The following is a 19,809-nucleotide window of genomic DNA, read 5'->3' on the forward strand; positions in this document are numbered from 1 at the left end:
AGGGTCTGAGATGGCTGAGGCATGCAGTGCAGTGGTGGGTGGTTTTTTTAGATTAGATTCCCTACAGTATGGAAACAGGCCCTTTGGCCCAACAAGTCCACACCGACCCTCCAAAGCGTAATGTACCCAGACCCATTCCCCTATATTTACCTCTGACTAAAGCACCTAACACTATGGGCAATATAGCATGGCCAATTGACCTGACCTGCACATCTTTGGATTGTGGAAGGAAACCAGAGCACCCAGAGGAAACCCACGCAGACACGGGGAGAACATGCAAACTCCACACAGCCAGTCGCCCGAGGCAGGTATCGAATCCAGGGTCCCTGGCGTTATGAGGCAGAGTGCTGACCACTGAGCCGCCCTGCCACCCATGTTGGGTGGTTGCGATCTGAGAGGTGGATGTTGGAGGAATCTATTGGGTTTGGGGGGAAGTCAGGGTTCAAGTTAGGATTGGGGGTTTCAATATCCATGTGAGTCATCAGGAATTGGAATCGTATTGACGTGTAGAGTTCAGATCCAGGTGGTGTCAGGTGTTAGTTTGTGGGTGTTGATGGACCCAGGAGGATGGGTCAGGTATCTGGGGACAGTTGGTGGAGAGACAATCTGGCAGTGTCAGTGGTGAGCTGGATGTGTCAGTTTTAACATTAGCTGGGAGTGAGAGCCACATTTATTCTGGCTAACAATTATTCCTCCAAAGTCACTGACTCTAACTCTGATTCCAGAAGATGGGTAATTGATATCTGAAATTTCTACTCCTGGGTAACTTCCACAAATTCAACTACACCAATTGGAAGATTTGGGCCACAATGACAATTTTGGAGTGAGCAATGACTGAAATTTTATCCCGTCATCATGCATACAATTGGAAGCTTCACTGGAACAGGTTTGGCATTTTGCCCAGGTTATTGATATAAATATTGAGAAGCTGAAGCTTTGCTTTATATTCCTGGAGTAAATGGCTAGTTATGTCTCACCAAACATAAAGTATCCTCTGCAACTATAGTTTATCAACAATCCCCTGACTATTATTAAAATGTTGCATCTAAGTTTTCACTCTTCCAACTTTGCTGATACTTCTGCAGAAGACAAAGTGAGGACTGCAGATGCTGGAGATCAGAGTCGAGAGTGTGGTGCTGGAAAAGCACAGCAGGTCCAGCAGCATCAGAGGAGCAGGAGAATCGACATTTCGGGCATAAGTTCTTCATCAGGAATGAGGCTCATTCCCAATGAAGGGCTCATATCCAAAACGTCGATTCTCCTGCACATTGGATGCAGCCTGACCTGCTGTGCTTTTCCAGCACCATACTCCCAGATCTGATACTTCTGCATGTAACCATCAACTATTTTCTAGAAGTCCATGTAGACAATATTAATGGAAACTTCTCTATCTGTTATGGCAATGACTTCCTTGAAATGTTTGACTAGATTAGTCAGATATAATCTATCCTCCATTATCCACAATGACTCAAGGGATACATCTTGAAGTGTTCAGCCACTGTCTCTAATGACAATGACAAGTTTGCAATGTTTCCTGTTAAACTGATAGCTTCCAATTTTTCTTTACTTTAACGTCAATTGTTTCTAAAACAATGGGATAAAACATGCTGCTTTCCAATCCATCCAGCAACTCTTGAACATAGACAGCTTGGGAAAATTATGATGGAGACATTTGATTTTCTTCCTTGCCCATTTAATTTACATTATTCATAGGTGGGCTAGCCCAGATTTCTGTTTGGTCCCTATAAAACCGATGTACAGCATGGAAACAGACCCTTCGGTCCTCTGGCAGCTCATTCCATACACTCACCACCGTATGCATGAAATAGTTGCCCCTTAGGTCGCTTTTATATCTTTCCCCTCTCACCCTAAACCTATGCCCTCTAGTTCTGGAGTCCCTAAACCCAAGGGAAAAGACTTTGTTAATTTATTCTATCAATGCCCCTCGTGATTTTATAAACCTTTATAAGGTCACCCCTCAGCCTCTAACGCTCCAGGGAAAACAGCCCCAGCCTATTCAGCCTCTCTCTATAGCTCAAATCCTCCAACCCTGGCAACATCCTTGTAAATCTTTTCTGAACCCTTTCAAGTTTCACAACATCTTTCCAATAGGAAGGAGACCAGAATTGCATGCAATATTCCAAACGTGGCTTAGCCATTGTCCTGTACAGCTGTAACATGACCTCCCAACTCCTATACTCAATACTCTGACCATTAAAGGAAAGCATACCAAATGCCTTCTTCACTATTCTATCTACCTGCGACTCTACTTTCAAGGAACAATGAACCTGCACTCTAAGGTCTCTTTGTTAGCAACACTCCCCAGGATCTTACTATGAAGTGTATAAGTCCTGCTCTGATTTGCTTTCCCAAAATGCAGCACCTCACATTTATCTAAATTAAGCTCCATCTGCCACTTCTCAGCCCATTGGCCCATCTGGTCAAGATCCCGTTGAACTCTGAGGTAACCTTCTTCACTATCCACCACACCTCCAATTTTGGTGCCATCTGCAAACTTACTAACTATTCCTTCTGTGCTCACATCCAAATTATTTATATAAGTGACGAAAAGCAGTGGACCCAGATCCGGTCCTTGTGGTACTCCACCGGTCACAGGCCTTCAGTCTGAAAAACAACCCTCCAACACCACCTTCTGTCTTCTACCTTTGCACCAGTTCTGTATCCAAATGGCTAGTTCTCCCTGTATTCCATGAGATCTAACTTTGCTAACCAATCTCTCATGGGGAACCTTGTCATACGCCTTACTGAAGTCCATATAATCACATCTACCGCCCTGCCCGTATCAATCCTCTTTGTTACTTCTTGAAAATACTCAATCAAATTCATGAGGCATGATTTCCCACACACAAACCCATGTTGACTCTCCCTAATCAGTCTTTGCCTGTCCAAATACATGACAATCCTGTCCATCAGGATTCCCTCCAACAACTTGCCCATCACTGATGTCAAGCTCACCAGACTATAGTTCCCTGGCTTTTCCTTACCACCTTTCTTAAGTAGTGGCATCACGCCAACCTCCAGTCTTCTGGCACCTCATCTGTGACTATTGATGATACAAATATATCAGCAAGAGGCCCACCAATCACTTCCCCAGCTTCCTACAGAGTTCTATGGTACACCTGATCGGGTCCTGGGGAATTATCCACACTTACGTATTTCAAGACATCCAGCACACCTCTTCTGTAATATGGACATTTTTCAAGATGTTGCCACTTATTTCCCCACATTCTATATCTTCCATGGCCTTTTCCACAGTAAACACTGATGCAAAATACTCACTTAGTATCTCCCCCATCTCCTGCAGCCCCATACATAGGCTGCCTTGCTGATCTTTGAGGGACCCTATTCTTTCCCTAGTTATCCTTTTGCCCTTATTTATTCACAAAAACCTTTTGGATTCTTATTAACCCTATTTGCCAAAGCTGGTTTCAGCTCAACTGGAGTGTGGTAGTCAAACTGATTGGTTTTGCATCTATAAGTCTGGGTTTGAGGGTTAGCATGTTATGAAAGTCACAATCAGAGAACGATTAACTGGTTACCCCTGCATTACAGGTGAAGATCTTTTCTGATTCCGAGTGCTGCAATCCAATTATAAAGGAAATGAGAACATCAAAAGGATTCATTCTCACTCAGAATGCTGAAATTCTATTATGATCAAAAGAAATCAGAACTATAGAATCTCAACCAATCGACAAATTAAAGATCACAAAACCAATCCTTCAACTGCTTTGCTACTGGTAACCTTTACTGCAACAGCTGCAATGTCTAACTACCTGCTCTTTATGCATAATTCAGAAACTGACCCTATTCTTAAATTTCTATCTTTTGAACCAACCTCTTATTTCTTGGCCGTATATATGTGTTGACTTACTATTTCTTCACAGACTATTTGATAATTAATAAACTCACTCCTTGCTAATTCAATAAAGCCTGATTAAATTGGCTCATTTTAAAACATAAATGTATGTAAGTCTAAAAGAAAGATATCCACAAGGGAAAGAATCCTTTTTAAATTAATCTTTGTGCAACAAGGTGGTGTGTGAGGAAAGAAGGGGAAACAGTTGATTCCTCCTTATTGGGAAACTTACAGTTTGGGGTATTCCCTTCTGGAACTCTCGGTCATTGGGAATTTCACCGAGGGTCTGGTTGGAACACAATGCAGAGGACACCAGTCTGTGGTTCGATTTACTTTTCAATATAGAAAGCTGAATAATTTCATAAAAGCATGCTAATTCCATAGATTTAAGGAATCTGAAGCTAACAGAGAATGCTGGAGAAACTCAGCCGGCCTGGCAACATCTGTGGAGAGAGAAACCGAGTTAATAGTTTGAGTCCCATGACCCCTTCTTCAGAACTGAGAAGTTAAATTTTGAACAGTTTACCAACCACCTTATAAAATTCGGGTTTCTTAAATCCAAGGACATCTAACCCAATGAAGACTGATATTCCACTTTCACGCTGAAATTGTATTCTCTAAGCATTAAGCAATTCGCAGATTAGAATCAATGTTATAAATGAAACCATATACACCACAAGATTAATGAACGTCATTTTCAAGAAATCGGCTTTCATTTATCTGGAAAATGCGAGGCGGGTCCAAGGGTTGATCTGATGCTGACTTGAATCAGCAAAAGCACGGAGTTTAGGGTATATCCCCAAAACGTAAGATCAACCCATCGTTTGAGGAAGAGTAAAAGATTAGGAGTGCTCCTTTAGCACATTTCGGAACTAATCTCCAGAGATAGGGAAAGTACGGATGGACAGAATACAGTACAAACTTCCCCAGCAGGAACAAGTCGCCTGAAGTTAACACAGCCGGGTATTTCCCAGCGACAGTTGCTCCCAGTTTCGTCTCCTGGAATAGTTCAAGATTGGATCTTTCAATCCTGATATTTTGTGGAAAATTAAGTAAAGGGCCGAAGAGTTTATCGAAAGCCCGATGAACAATATTGCTGGCGGATATTTTCTGTTCACCCGGAATACTTTTCTTTGGAGAGGGATGAGTCATATCGAAACTAAAAGTTACAAAGAAAATAAGGAAGAGAAAACGGAGGGAGAACCGGCTGCTTGCAGAGTTCATTTTGAACGGAGCAGTGAACAGAAAAATGGTGAACAGAAATATGACCGTTGCTCCCTGTTTGCTCTAACACTGGACACCAGGAGCCGGGCTCTTTCCCAGACTGGGCAGTGGACCGAGCTCTGAGCTGCACTCGCTCCCCGCAGATCCCCGGGTTCAGCTGAGCTGCTTTTGGACCGAGATCCCTGGACCGAGAACTCAGCAGTTCTCCAGGTATCGGATTTTGAATGATGACTTGGATAAGTTTGAGCCTGGGCTTGATGCGTTTTTATTTGGGACAAAGAACAGTTTGACTTTTAGAAACATCTTTAACATGTACGATGTGGAGGTGCCGGTGTTGGACTGGGGTGGACAAAGTTAAAAATCACACAACACCAGGTTATAGTCCACCAGGTTTAATTGAAGGTACAAGCTTATGGAGCACTGCTCCTTTGTCAGGTAGCTAGTGGGGTAGGATTATAGGACACAGAAGCTATAGCAAAAGATCATAGTGCCATACACCAATGTGACATAACGAACAAACCTAGATTGCTGTTAAGTCTTTCATCTTTTCGAATGGGTTACAGGTTTCAATTCATTAATATGTAAATCCCTGAACTTCTGTCAAATCACATTCTTGAGATCATTTAAGGTGACATCTCAGCTGAGACAATGCATTAAAGGTGTACTGTTAGAGTCTGTCTATATTCTAATCTTGAGTCAGATTGGTTCTATTTCCAAAGTAGGAATTTATAAACTGTCACATGGACTGACTGCCTACAGATTGTGTGCTTTTTGAACAAAATAGAATATCTCTGCAAATACAATTTTGCAAATGCAAATTCACCCCGTCGACCCATGTATGTATGTGCATGCATGTGGAGGAGTGAGGGAGTGTGTGTATGAGAGAGAGTGTGAGCGTATGTGTGTGTATGAGAATGTGTGTATGTGTGCATGCTTAATAGAGTGTGTACATTAGAAGATACAGTATCTGCCTGTGAGATGGTGTGTGCATGGGAGAAAGCATGTGTATGTGATAGTCTGCGTGAGTGTGAGCATGTAAGAGTGTGTGTGTATATGTCTGAGAGAATGTATAGTGTAGTGGGATGTATAGTGTAATGGGATCACCTGTAGTGTGACATGAAACCATGCCATCCTTATGGGTACTGAACTTGGCTAAGAGCCTCTGCTCGGCGATTCTGCGCTGTTGCATATCCCAAAGTCCACCTTGGAGGATGGTCACCCGAAGATCAAAGATTGAATGTCCCTAACTGCTGATGTGTTCCCTGACTAGGAATGTGACTTGAAAGAAGTTTTGGGATTTACATATTAATGAATTCAAACTTGCAACCCATTCTAAAAGATGAAAGACTTAACTGCAATCTAAGTTTTCTCAATATATCACATCACTGTATGGCACTATGATCTTTTGCTACAAATTCTGTGTCCTATTATCCTGCCCCACTAGCTACCTGACAAAGGAGCAGTGCTCCGTAAGCTTCCAAATAAACCTGGTGGACTATAACCTGGTGTCGTGTGATTTTTAACTTCAACATTTACATAAAGATCAAGTGTTTAAGCAATACAAACATATCTGATGTGATTTTTAATTTTAACAATTTTGAATTCCAGTTAAAACCTAACTCTTTACACAAAGGATAGTAAAGCGTAGAGTGGATTAGAGTGTTACTGATTTGTTTGGATTGTCCTTAGGTTAACTGGAACTCAATCTGGGGAAATGGTTTCATACTCTACAATAAGACTCCTTCCTGTCATCTTATGCAACATACCATCTGTATTTGGTAAGTACCGAGCTGCTTCTTAATATGTAGCTCCATTGAATATTGATTCTCACTGACGTATGATGAGTGAATGAAAATTATTCTTTTTTTCAGATTTTGTGATATTAAATTGTCAGTCTTCAGTGACAGGAATATTTAATGAAGATACCAAACTACCATGCACATTGAATTCAGATTCAAGTATCAATTCAGCACACATTGAACTTTGGAAAAAGGAAAAAGATGGAAAAGAAAAAATTGTGTTTAACTTCACAAAAAATGTCAGTGAAGTTCAGGGTCGGATTAAATTACTTCACCCAGGATCTCAAGACATCTCACTGGTGATCCAGAACACACAGGTGTCAGATAATGGGACATATCAATATTTTTTGGAGACAGCTATTGGTCACAGATTGCATGAGATTAAATTGAATGTCAAAGGTAGGTGACTGCATTCGTTGTAGAATATTTGTTGCAAGTAATTAATAACAAATTCTAGTTTTATTCTCACCCTTAAAAGTTAACGTGTGAGATGGACAAACAGCAAGTTATAGTGAGAATCAAGTTAAGACAGGAAAGAAAGGCCATGCATTTCTGTAGCATGGTTTCTATCCCCAGCAATATCTCACAATGTATTTCTACATTAGAAGGTACAGGAGGATGTATTGATAGCATGATTATCCTAATAGGACATGGTAATAATGAGTAGAGGTGCAGACAATGTTTTTATGTAATGAATCTCAATAACCAACTCACAGTTAGAGTAGTTTGATGAAAGACAAATGTCTGGATTAATTCTATTTTTGCTGGCGTCACTTGAACAACAAATCCTAATGTGGAAGCTTCTATTGATCTCTGAAAAGTGGCCAAAATATTTCTTACCCACCTGCGAAAATAGTTCCTGGTTTCAATCTAATATTCCATATGATTATGAGGTGTAGAAGCAGAATTAGGCCATTTGGCCCATCAAATCTGCTCCACTAAATCCAGCATGGCTGATATGTTCCTCAACCCCATTCTCCTGCCTTCTCCCCATAATCTTTGATCCTGTTACTAACTAAAAATCTATCTATCTTTATCTTAAATACATTTAGTGACTTGCCTCCTCAGCCTTCTGCAGCAGACGTTCACAGATTCACCACTCTCTGGCGAAAGATGTTTCTCCCTATCTCAGTTCATCCCTTCACTCTGAGGCTGTGCCCTCAGGTCCTAATCTCTCATTCATCTTGTCCACATCCACTCTAAGCAATCCTCTTCAGTAGTCGGTAGGTGTCACTGAGACTTCCCCCAGTCGAATAAACGCAACATGCACAGAGTCCTCACCTGCTCCTCATATGACAAGCTCTTCATCCCCAAGATCATTCTTGTTAACCTCCTCTGGGCCCCTACCAATGCCAGCACATCCTTCCTTAGATACAAGGTCCAACACCGCTGAGAATATTTCAAATGCGGTTTATTATGGACCAGACCAGAACCCCAAAAATGTTTTAACAAGGTAACCTAGACCCTAATTTTTTTTAATTTTAAAGGCCATTGTGAAGTGAGTGTTCCACGTGTGATGCAACTAGCCAAACCACTCAGCTTTAAGCAAAACAATTTATTTAAACACTACAGGTAAAACACGAACAAAAGAAAGCAGGATTTAGAATAACTTAACTGTTGGAAAACTTAACCAATCCTATACAGTAACTATTACCAATTAACTGTTCCAATATAGTAATATCCCTTGGCAAAAGGGTAAATTCAAACACAGATTCTTGTGTTTGAGGCAGGAGGGAATAACATCCAGAGAGAGATTTCAGATAAAATCAGAGGAATCCTTTTCTGAAGCTTGCAACTCTTCTGGACTCACACATCCTGTGACTGATACAGCTAAAAAAAACTAGAAAGCCTGAACTGGGAGAACTGACCACTCCCTTTCCATAGTTAAACTGTTACCCCTTAGACTCTTTGGCACCTCTGCCTTTACAACCTCTCTTCAGAAAACCAAGGACAAAATAACCTTTTTAAAGTGACAGCATTGCCATAAGTTTGACCAGAGTCTTATACTGCTTTAGCAGTGTATTTCTGTTCTTGTATTCTACCCGTCTTTAAATGAATGCTAACACTGTTCCCAACTGCCAACTGAATTTGCAAGTTAATGTTAACTTGTTAACATTAAGAGAATCTTGAACTGGGACTCCTAAGTCTCTTTGTGCTTCAGAATTCCAAAGTCTTTCCACATTTAGAAAATAGTGTACACCTCTATTCTTCCTGTCATAATCTCACACTTGCCCACAGTGTATTCCATCTGCCACTTCTTTGCCCACTGTTTTAGCTGTACAATTCCTCCCCGCTTCCTCCACACTGCTTGTCCCTCCACCTCTCACTGTGTCACCTGCAAACTTAGCAACAAGATGTTCAATTCTTTCATCCAGATTGTTAAAGAGTAACATGAATAATTATGATACCAACATGGACCCCTGCAGAACTCCATTAGTCACTGACTGTTATTCTAAAGACTCCCTTATCCCCACTGTCTGCCTTTCGCCAGACAGCTAATCCTCTATCCATGCCAGCACCTTGCCTCTAACACCTCTTACCTTATTTAGCAGCCTCCTGTGTGACAACTTGTCAAAAGACTTTTGGAAATCTGAATTCATCACATCCACTGCTTTCCTTTGTCTAACTTTCTCATGACTTAATTAAAGAATTCACACTGATCTGTGCGCAAATCCTTCCCTAGTCCAATCACACTCTCGCCACATTTCCCCTCAATTCCAGTGTACCCCAGTGAAACACAAGGCCTCGTCACAATAGGAAAGCCATTAATGGGCAGCCCAGTGGCTCAATGGTTAGCACTGCTACCTCTAAAGCACCAGGGACCTGGTTTCAATTCCAGTGTCAGGTGACTGTGTGGAGTTTCCACAATCACCCCCTGCCTGCATAGGTTTCTACCAGGTGCTCTGGCTTTCTCCTACAGTCCAAGGACATGCAGGTTTGGTGGATTGGCCATGGGAAATTCAGGGTTACAGGGATTGAGTTGGTGTGGACTTGTTGGGCTGAATGGCCTGTTTTCACATTTCAAATTCTTAAAAGAAATTCTAACAATTTTGTCAGGCATAATCTCTCTTGACAAAGCTGTTCTGACTCAGCCTTATTTTACTGTGCATTTCCAAGATTACTCTGTAATCTCATCCTTCATAATGAACTCTTACTAACAATGGTGCTCAGACTATCTGGCATTTGGTTTTCTGTCTTCAGTCTCCTTCCCTTCCTAAACAGGGGTGTTACCATTTTCCAGTCCTCAGGGACACTCCCTGACTCCAGTGATTCCTGAAAATCTCTACCAAGACCTCCACAATCTCTCCTAGTATCTCCATCAGTACTCTGGGGTGTAGTTCATCTGGTCTGAGTGACTTATCCACCTTCAGATCTTTTAGCTTCCCCAGCGCCTTCTCCTTTGTCATGGCCTCATATCTGTCTCCTGGTGTGCTATAATGCATTCCATCTCAAAGACAACACTTTTGATGCTGAACATCCCTACACAGCAGCATTGAAATGCCAGATGCATTGTCGAAGGAAGAAACTGCCTCCAGTTCAAAACTGACTCCTATTGAGACAAGCTAATACTATATCTTGTTTCAGTTAGCAGAGTGACAACCAGTCTTTCAGTAAAATGATGTAATACAGCGAAATAGTCATGTGGAAATTAATGCTTTTTACTCTAATAATTATGGCTTGAATGAATAATTGATTTGTCTCTTTTTAAAAATATTCCAAATTTTGTGCATGTATGCATTACCAGTTAATTGATTGTAAATTTTCCGATTACTAAAAATCGTGTAAGTAAGCTACATTATCAGTGCAAATCTGTCATGATTTCCAGCAATATAAGATTCAGATGTGCTGTAGCAAAATATGCAAATTATATAGACCAACTACTTCTAAATCAGACGGAAATGATAAAAAGAAAAGGACAGCAGAACCTAAAGCTTCCTCAAAGGTTTCAATGAACATAGTTAGAAATGAGTTCAAAACAGCAAATTGGCAACATTAATTATTTTCCTTAATTCTACATATCTTAACCTAAGATAACCTAAATCTATCAAGATCTTTGTCTTAGGTGGCACAGTGGTTAACACTATTTCCTCACAGTGCAAGGAACCTGGGTTTGTTTCCAGCCTCCGGCAATTGTGTGGAGTTTACAAACTTTTCCTGTATCTCTGTGGATTTCCTCCGGGTTCTCCAGTTTCCTCCCACAGTCCAAAGATGTGCAGGTTAGGTAGACTGGCCATGGAAAATGCGGGGTTACAGGGACAGGGTAGCAGGGTAGGTCTGGATGGGTTGGTATGGACTTGATAGGCCAAATAGGCTATCAAGAATCCTTACACTGCTTCCACAGTGTAAGGATTCTATGGTACTGTAATACCCCTAGAGGTGATCGTTTTTACCAAGTGCAACTGGGTTTTTCTTGCTTAAAGGGGAAAGAGGAGCAAAATTGCTCATTATGCTACACCTCCCGATCGTTATATTAACAATTGTGTTTTTACTTAGCTCCATATAGTTTGCCAAAAATGGCCTTACTCCAAAATATCACAAGAAGAATAAGAAGTGCCGACCTTATTTGTGAAACAACTGGATATCCACTCGCTCAGATTCACTGGTTTGTTTATGAGAAAAGGAATCTCACAGCCAGAGCTAAAACTCATAGTGTTCTGACTCCAGAAGGGCTGTTCAGTGTCACCAGTACACTTCACATCGAAGCCATGGAAAATGCCTTAGAAGGCAATTATACGTGTGCTGTGTTCAATTTCAAAAAAAATGATATTGAGGTGCGGAACCAATTTCCAAGTAAGTTAATAGCATTTGCTGAAACAATTATGAGTAAATGTATGTTCTAAAGCATTGATTTTGTCCCTCCCTTTCCTGAAAACATAGGCAATGCTACATGAACACTTATCTTAGTTTAAGACTGCTGCAATTCCTTTCCTCAACACTGTTCACTCTTGAAACCTGTTGATAAAAAGTATGATTATTATGTGTTTAAGGACTGAAGCTGGAATTTAGAATTGAATTACAATTTTCCCCTAAATTTTCAGTTCCAATTATAGACACACCTACTACAAATCGGCAAAGTGAAAGGAAAAAATCTAAAATTCTCACAGCTGTCTTTGTCATTGTTGGAGCACTGGCAACTGGAATAATAATTTTGGCAATTCATCGATTCAGGAAGACCATCTATTCAGGTATGATGGTAATATAAATGTTTCCAGTATCTGCAGAAACTCTTCAGGCTTTACAAATGAACAGAAGAGGTTGATTATCAAGCCTCCTTTGTTATTCAATTAACTTGAGCCTTAACTCCATTTTCCAAATGACTGCCCACATCCAATGAAGAGACCAAAAATCCAACCCTCCCAGTCTTGAATACAGGAACATAAAACATAGAAAATTGGTGCAGGAGTAGGCCATTCAGCCCTTCAAGCCTGCTCGACCATTCAATATGATCAACGGTTGATCATGCAATCTCAGTATCCTCTTCCCAATTTCTGTCCATATTCCTTGATTCTTTTAGCTGCAAGGGCCAAGTCCAGCTCCCTCTTGAATATTTCTTATGTATTGGCCCAACAGCTTCATGTGGGAATGAATTCTGCAGGCCCACAACCCCCTGAGTGAAGAAATCCTTCCTGATCTCAGTCCTGAATGGCTTATCCCTTATTTTTAGACTGTGACCCCTAGTTCTGGACTTCCCTATAATGGAGAACTGTCTTCCCACATCTAGCATGTCCAGTCCCTTCAAGATTTTATATGTTCCGATGAGATCCCCCCTCATTCTGCTAAAATTGCAGCAATTACAAGCCCAGTCGATCTAGTCTTTCCTCATATGTCAGTCCTGCCATCCCAAGAATCAGTCTGGTAAACCGTAATCCACTATGAAACATTCAGAATACTCGGAGCGAAGAGCTCCTAATGTTTGCAACACTTTGGGTGAAGACATTTATCCTTCATCTCACTCCTAATCCCCTGCAACTGTAACTCCCTGTTCTAAACTCCCCAGCTATCAGAAACAATCCTGTCAAGCCCCTTCTCAATCATGCTTTTATTAATGAGATCACCTCTCATTCTTCTACACTTCAGAGAATGTGGACACAATTTACTCAGCTTCTCACTCTTGGCAGCCATCTCATCCTAGGTTCCAATCTAATTAGTCTTCATGATAATGCTAGCAATGTAAGTATATCCTACAATAGATTTGGAGAACTAATTGCACATGGTATTCCAGGTGTGGTCGAACCTAAACCCAATTTGAATGGCGTCAAATACTGGCTGTCTTTCTAAATCCATTATATGACATGGATAAATTCTTAGTTAAATCACTGCTAGTGATGTCGTACAGCATGAAAACAGACCCTTCAGTCCAACCCGTCCATGTCGACCAGATATCCCAACCCAATCTAGTCCCACCTGCCAGCACCCGGCCTATATCCCTCCAAACCCTTCCTATTCATATACACATCCAAATGCCTCTTAAATGTTGCAATTGTACCAGCTCCACCACATCCTCTGGCAGCTCATTCCATATATGTACTACCCTCTGCGTGAAAACGTTGCCCCTTAGGTCTCTTTTATATCTTTCCCCTCTCACCCTAAACCTATGCCCTCTAGTTCTGGACTCTCCGACTCCAGGGAAAGGACTTTGTCTATTTATCCTATCCATGCCCCCATAATTTTGTAAACCTCTATAAGGTCACCCCTCAGCCTCCGACTCTCCAGGGAAAACAGCCCCAGCCTGTTCAGCCTCTCCCTGTAGCTCAGATCCTCCAACCCTGGCAACATCCTTGTAAATCTTTTCTGAACCCTTTCAAGTTTCAGAACATCTTTCCAATAGGAAGGAGACCAGAATTGCACGCAATATTCCAACAGTGGCCTAACCAATGTCCTGTACACCGCAACATGACTTCCCAACTCCTGTACTCAATACTCTGACCAATAAAGGAAAGCATACCAAACGCTTTCTTCACTATCTACCTGTGACTCCACTTTCAAGGAGCTATGAACCTGCACTCCAAGGTCTCTTTGTTCAGCAACACTCCCCAGGACCTTACCATTTACAAGAATCCAGAGAAGGTATATTCCTGTCAGGGTGAAAGGGAAGGCTGGTAGGTATAGAGAATGCTGGATGACTAAAGAAATTGAGGGTTTGGTTAAGAAAAAGAATGAAGCATATGTCAGGTATAGACTGGATAGATCGAGTGAATCCTTAGAAGAGTATAAAGAAAGTAGGAGTATACTTAAGAGGGAAATAAGGAGGGCAAAATGGAGACATGAGATAGCTTTGGCAAATAGAATTAAGGAGAATCCAAAGGGTTTTTAAAAATATATTAAGGACAAAAGGGTAACTAGGGAGAGAATAGGGCCCCTCAAAGATCAGCAAGGCGGCCTTTGTGTGGAGCCACAGAAAATGGGGGAGATACTAAATGAATATTTTGCATCAGTATTTACTGTGGAAAACGATATGAAAGATATAGACTGTAGGGAAATAGATGGTGACATCTTGCAAAATGTCCAGATTACAGAGGAGGAAGTGCTGGATATCTTGAAACGGTTAAAAGTGGATAAGTCCCCAGGACCTGATCAGGTGTACCCGAGAGCTCTGTGGGAAGCTAGAGAAGTGATTGCTGGGCCTCTTGCTGAGATATTTGTATCATCGATAGTCATTGGTGAGGTGCCGGAAGACTGGAGGTTGGTGCCACTGTTTAAGAAGGGCGGTAAAGACAGGCCAGGGAACTATAGATCGGTGAGCCTGACCTTAGTGGTGGGCAAGTTGTCGGAGGGAATCCTGAGGGACAGCATGTACATGTATTTGGAAAGGCAAGGACTGATTCAGGATAGTCAACATGGCTTTGTGCGTGGGAAATCATGTCTCACAAACTTGATTGAGTTTTTTGAAGTAGTCACAAAGAAGATTGATGAGGGCAGAGCAGTACATGTGATCTATATGGATTTCAGTAAGGCATTTGACAAGGTTCCCCATGGGAGACTGATTAGCAAGGTTAGATCTCATGGAATATAGGGAGAACTAGCCATTTGTATACAGAACTGGCTCAAAGGTAGAAGACAGAGGGTGGTGGTGGAGGGTTGTTTTTCAGACTGGAGGCCTGTGACCAGTGGAGTGCCACAAGGATTGGTGCTGGGCCCTCTACGTTTTGTCATTTACATGAATGATTTGGATGTGAGCATAAGAGGTGCAGTTAGTAAGTTTGCAGATGACACCAAAATTGGAGGTGTAGTGGACAGCGAAGAGGGTTACCTCAGGTTACAACAGGATCTGGACCAGATGGGCCAATGAGCTGAGAGGTGGCAGATGGTGTTTAATTCGGATAAATGCGAGGTGCTGCATTTTGGGAAAGCAAATCTTAACAGGACTTATACGCTTAATGGTCATTCAGGTATGACAACAATAACATGACATTTGCACATGTGAAACAGATAGAAGACTGAAGCTGTGAATTTTACCAATTTTGTCACAAACTTCAAATGTGGTTGCATTGTAGTAAAAACAGAAGTTCAGAGAAAGCCAGAAGATCTGAGACAATTTGTGGAGAGAGAAGCAGAGTTAACATTTTAAATCCAAAATGACTTATTCAGAACAAAAACTAGCCGGAAAATGATAGTTGTTATGCTGCTGACAGAGGGGAAGAAGGAGCTAATGGAACACATGGTCAGCTTGTCCAGAGCAAAAGACAAAGCAACCTCTAATAGTCGTAAAGAAGAGATAGAGATGTAAATGGGTATAAATGGAAAAAATAGGTCTGCTGTGTTGAAAGATAAGTCAGTAAGAAGCAAGTAAGGTGTGCCTAGAGGAAAGTGGAGGGACTATAATCAAAATGGAGGACAGAGGATATCAATATTGAGTCGAAGAAGCTGAAAAGTACCTCGGTGGAAAATGAGGGATATTCCCCCACCTCCTTTGGAACATTGTAACAAAGACAGGACAGAAATATTAGCATGGAATGATGGGAGAATATGAGCACCTGTCTCCAGAGATGCTGCCAGACCCACTGAGTTTCTGCAATACTTTCTGTTTGTTTTTATTTCAGATTTACAGCATCTTGATACAGTATTTTGCTTTTATTACTTACATTGTAGATGGTTAAAGTTGCTAGGTGAAAATTGTTTGCTAATGTGCCTGTATGAATCAATCTTCACTTGCCACCCTGTCCCACCTAGAAAGTACAGGAAAGCTCCAGGTAAATCAGATAGAACTCCTCTGAAAACATATGCAGCCAAATAAGCCTGAAAGTCAGCAGTGACAATCCACACTACATTCTCTTAACTTGAATGTTTTGTTCAGGGGAAAGCAGATCAGGAAGGATGGAAACATTATTTATATAAAATCTGGAGCATTAAAGTAATTCATTCTCTTGCTCTGGTTGCCACTGGCTAAATTGACATTTATTATCCACCCTTGGCTGCCCTGGGAAGATGTTGATGGGCCCTCTTTGCATTCTGACATGACTGACTGGCCTACTGGACTAATTCAGAGTTCAGTTGAGAATCAGCCACATGTTGGGCAGGTAAGTTACGGACTGTAGGTTGACCTTCCTAAAAGAGGATTGCTGAACTGATTAGGTTCCTGAGCAATGGCCTAAAATTAACCAAAACCCTTACTGTTTTAATGTTGAATTCAATCTCACGCTATTAAATTGGGAATTGAACTCATGTCCTCAGGGTTACTATTTCAGCAATTTGAGTGAATAATTTATTATAGCCGCTACCATATCATACACAGCTAGGTCAAGTTCCAGAACTAAAAATATATGTGGCAGATGGGTGAAAATACTTGTTTTAAATACTTTGTCTTACCTTTTTTTAATTTTGAACAATGTATTAGGATTACATGTTCATTGTGGAAGCTATGTGCATCGATTATAACTGTCAATAATATCATGAATCAAGTGGAAATTTCCACACGATTCTTATTATATTTAGTATTACAGAAATAAAAAAAATGACTTTGCTTTTTAATTTTGTTTCAGCAGTGAGAAGAGAATCTGAAATGCCAATGGTAGGTGTGATTTCAAACATTAGTTTAGTTTTGAAGGTTTTCTTTTACTGGTTTCATCATTTTCTTTTTCTTTCTTTTATCAGATACTACATGAATAAGGAATTGCTGCTTAGCATTTGGCTGAGGTGAATATTTCCTACTTCTACCTTTGACAACTGCACTGATATCATAGGCTCATTTAAAAATATTTTTATAACATTATAATTTGAAATTAGATTATGTGAACAATAGAAGGCTGTTTACTAGCATTATTTAAAGCACTGTCACTTTCCAATGATTATGTTTACAATGCAATTGTTCAGCATAGTAATTCTGATTTACCAATGTCACTGTTCTATGCTTTTTGCTTAGTTTTCTGCTAACACCAGTAATCGTTGGGCCTTTAAAACAGCAAAGTGCTAGAAACTAGAGAATTTGACCCTCAATTCTGGCTGGTGTCCTCTGAAGACGTTTCACTATTTTACAACTGTGACAGTTTATGGATCAGTGCGTGACATCACAGTGTTGTGTCCGAGAAGAAGGAAATTCTTGGTCCTGTGTACTTTGAGAAATCACATCCTACTGATTAATGATTACAGAATTATTGTGAAAGGTTTGTGCCCTGGACTCTAGTTTTCACTTTATAAAAAGGGAAAGATGTGAATGTTGGAAACCTGAAACAAAGGAAAGATTTCCCTTCTTTACAAAGTTGGAAATGGATGATTATGTTAACACATGACTTGCTGTTAGTGACATAAACACATTTGGAGGGATATGGGCCAAATACTGGCAAATGGGACTAGATTTATCTTGGATGGGTCAGCATGGACGATTTGGTCTGAGGAGCCTTTTTGTGTGCTGTACATCTCTTTGACTCTAAATCAGATTGACATGTTGATTTGATATTCTGTTCTAATTGTTTTTGGATCTCGCAACAAGGGAGGTAAATGTAACTATGCTTGTTAAGTCAGATATATGCAAAATTCTTGTCATTTTAGTGTGTGTACTAAATGTAAATAAACTCAATATTTTGTAAATAAAGATTCATGAGTTACATAAATATCTTTTAGTTGAATATTAAACTACTCATATGGTGTTGCTTTACTTTTGTGAAGGAGTTTTAAAGTTAACTTGCTCAGTCTTTCAGGGACTCTGCGTTGAACCTTATCAGAAATAATCTAAGTGATTTTCTCTGAGACCCCAACAGGTCGCTCACATAAATTTCTTGAACTCATGGGGAGGTGAGAGCCTAAAGGTATTATCACTACATTTTTAATCCAGAAATGTAGCTAATATCCCATGGACTTGGATTTGAACCCCACTATGGCAGATGGTGGTGTTTGAATTCAATTATTTAAAAAAATCTGGAATCAAGAATCTACTGATGACCATGAAATGATTCCCATCAGTCCCACTAATGCCCTTCATTGAAACATTGGAAACAGAGAACAGATTTCACATCTTTACAAGATTGTGCAAATGGATGATTAATACATTACTGACTGTTAATCACTTAAAAGTAAATCAGATTGAACAGTTAGTTCTTTGACATGTTGGTTTCCTCTCATGCCATCCTCACCTGGTCTGGCTTACATGTGACTCCAGACCCACAGTCATTGGGTTGACTTTTAATTCCCCTCAGAAGTGGCTGTGCAAGCTTCTCAGTTGTATCAATCGACACAAAGTCTCTACAAAGCAAAGAAACTGGACGGTCAACCTGGCATTGACCTAGGTATCAGAAAAGATAATGGCAGAAACAGCCCCATCAACCTTGCAAAGTCCTCCTCACGAACATCTTGGGCTAATGCCAAAATTGGGAGATCCATCTCAGAGACTAGTCAAACTGACATAGTCACACTTATGGAATTATACCTTACAGACAATGTCCAGACATCACCATTACCATCCCTGTATATGTTCTGTCCATCAGCAGGACAGACCCAGCAGAGGTGGTAACACAGTGTTGTACATTTGGAATGGATTTTCTGTCGGAGTCCTCAAATTGACTCTAGACCCCATGACATCTCATGGCTTTAGGTTAAATATGGTTAAGGAAACCTTCTGATGATTACCAAGTACTGTCCTCCCTCAGCTGATGTTGAACTACACTTGGAGGAAGTACTGAGGGTGGGAAGGACACAAAATGTACTTTGGGTGGGGGACTTCAACGTGGCAACATTACTGATTGAGCTCGTTGGGTCCTAAAGGGCATGGCTGCTAGACTGGGTCTGCAGCAGGTAGTGAGGGAACCAACAAGAGGAAAAAGCCTTAGCCTTACCATCTGCCAGCTGCAGATGCATCTGTCCATGACAGTATCAATAAGAGCAACCACTGCACAGTCCTTGTGGAGACAAAGCCCTGACTTCACATTGAGAATACCCTCCATTGTGTTGTGTGGCACTATCACTGTGCAAAATGTTCAGACTTCGAACATATAGCAACTCATGACTGGGCATCCGTGAGGCGGCGTGGACCATCAACAGCAGCAGAATTGTACTCCAGCACAATCTGCAACTTCTTGTCCCCCAATCAAGCCAGGAAATCAAACCTGGTTCAAAGGAGACTGCAGGAGGGTAAGTCAGGAACAGCACCAGACAAACTCAAAAGTGAGGTGTCAGCCTGGTGAAGCTACCAATTAAGATTGTGTGCCAAACAGCATAAGTCGCAAAATGATAGACAGAGCTAAGTGATCCCACAACCAACAGGTCAGATCCAATTTCTGCTGTCCTATGGCATCCAGTGTTGAATGGTGGATAATTAAACAATTTACTGGTGGAGGAGGCTCTACAAAGGTGGAAGTGGCCATACGTTAAGGCTGAAGAATTTGTAACAATCTTCAATCAAATGGATGATGAATCTCAGCCTCCTCCAATGGTCCCCAGCTAGTTTGATTCACTCCATATGATATCAAGAAACAAATG

At 40.9% G+C, this 19,809-nt stretch overlaps 1 protein-coding gene across 2 annotated transcripts; it reads left to right on the plus strand.

Annotated features, from left to right (window-relative positions):
- The first annotated feature begins 4,489 nt into the window (after window positions 1–4,489).
- LOC122562095 (CD276 antigen homolog) lies at window positions 4,490–17,948 on the plus strand. Of its 2 annotated transcripts, none has more exons than XM_043714614.2 (8): window positions 4,490–5,311; window positions 6,791–6,879; window positions 6,973–7,299; window positions 11,395–11,691; window positions 11,940–12,086; window positions 16,884–16,909; window positions 16,993–17,034; window positions 17,261–17,948. In XM_043714614.2, exons 2-7 carry the CDS (start codon window positions 6,816–6,818, stop codon window positions 17,005–17,007), a joined length of 876 nt encoding a protein of 291 aa, XP_043570549.2. In that variant the 5' UTR covers window positions 4,490–5,311; window positions 6,791–6,815; the 3' UTR covers window positions 17,008–17,034; window positions 17,261–17,948. The 2 variants fall into 2 exon arrangements, with proteins under 2 accessions (XP_043570549.2, XP_043570548.2); XM_043714613.2 differs by having other exon boundaries at window positions 4,500–5,311; window positions 16,881–16,909.
- The last annotated feature ends 1,861 nt before the right edge of the window (window positions 17,949–19,809 follow it).

Source organism: Chiloscyllium plagiosum, unplaced genomic scaffold (genome assembly GCF_037043375.1).
Source record: "Chiloscyllium plagiosum isolate Xiang-an unplaced genomic scaffold, Cpla_swu_hap1 HiC_scaffold_25, whole genome shotgun sequence".
NCBI lineage: Eukaryota > Metazoa > Chordata > Chondrichthyes > Orectolobiformes > Hemiscylliidae > Chiloscyllium > Chiloscyllium plagiosum.

What these genes read in the sequence shown, in the direction of transcription:
- LOC122562095 (XM_043714613.2), top strand. Translation starts at nt 6,816, where the DNA reads ATGGTTTCATACTCTACAATAAGACTCCTTCCTGTCATCTTATGCAAC. An exon ending in CAACATACCATCTGTATTTG is followed by an intron (nt 6,880 to 6,972) that starts GTAAGTACCGAG and finishes TCTTTTTTTCAG; the next exon opens with ATTTTGTGATATTAAATTGT. An exon ending in GGTGCGGAACCAATTTCCAA is followed by an intron (nt 11,692 to 11,939) that starts GTAAGTTAATAG and finishes CTAAATTTTCAG; the next exon opens with TTCCAATTATAGACACACCT.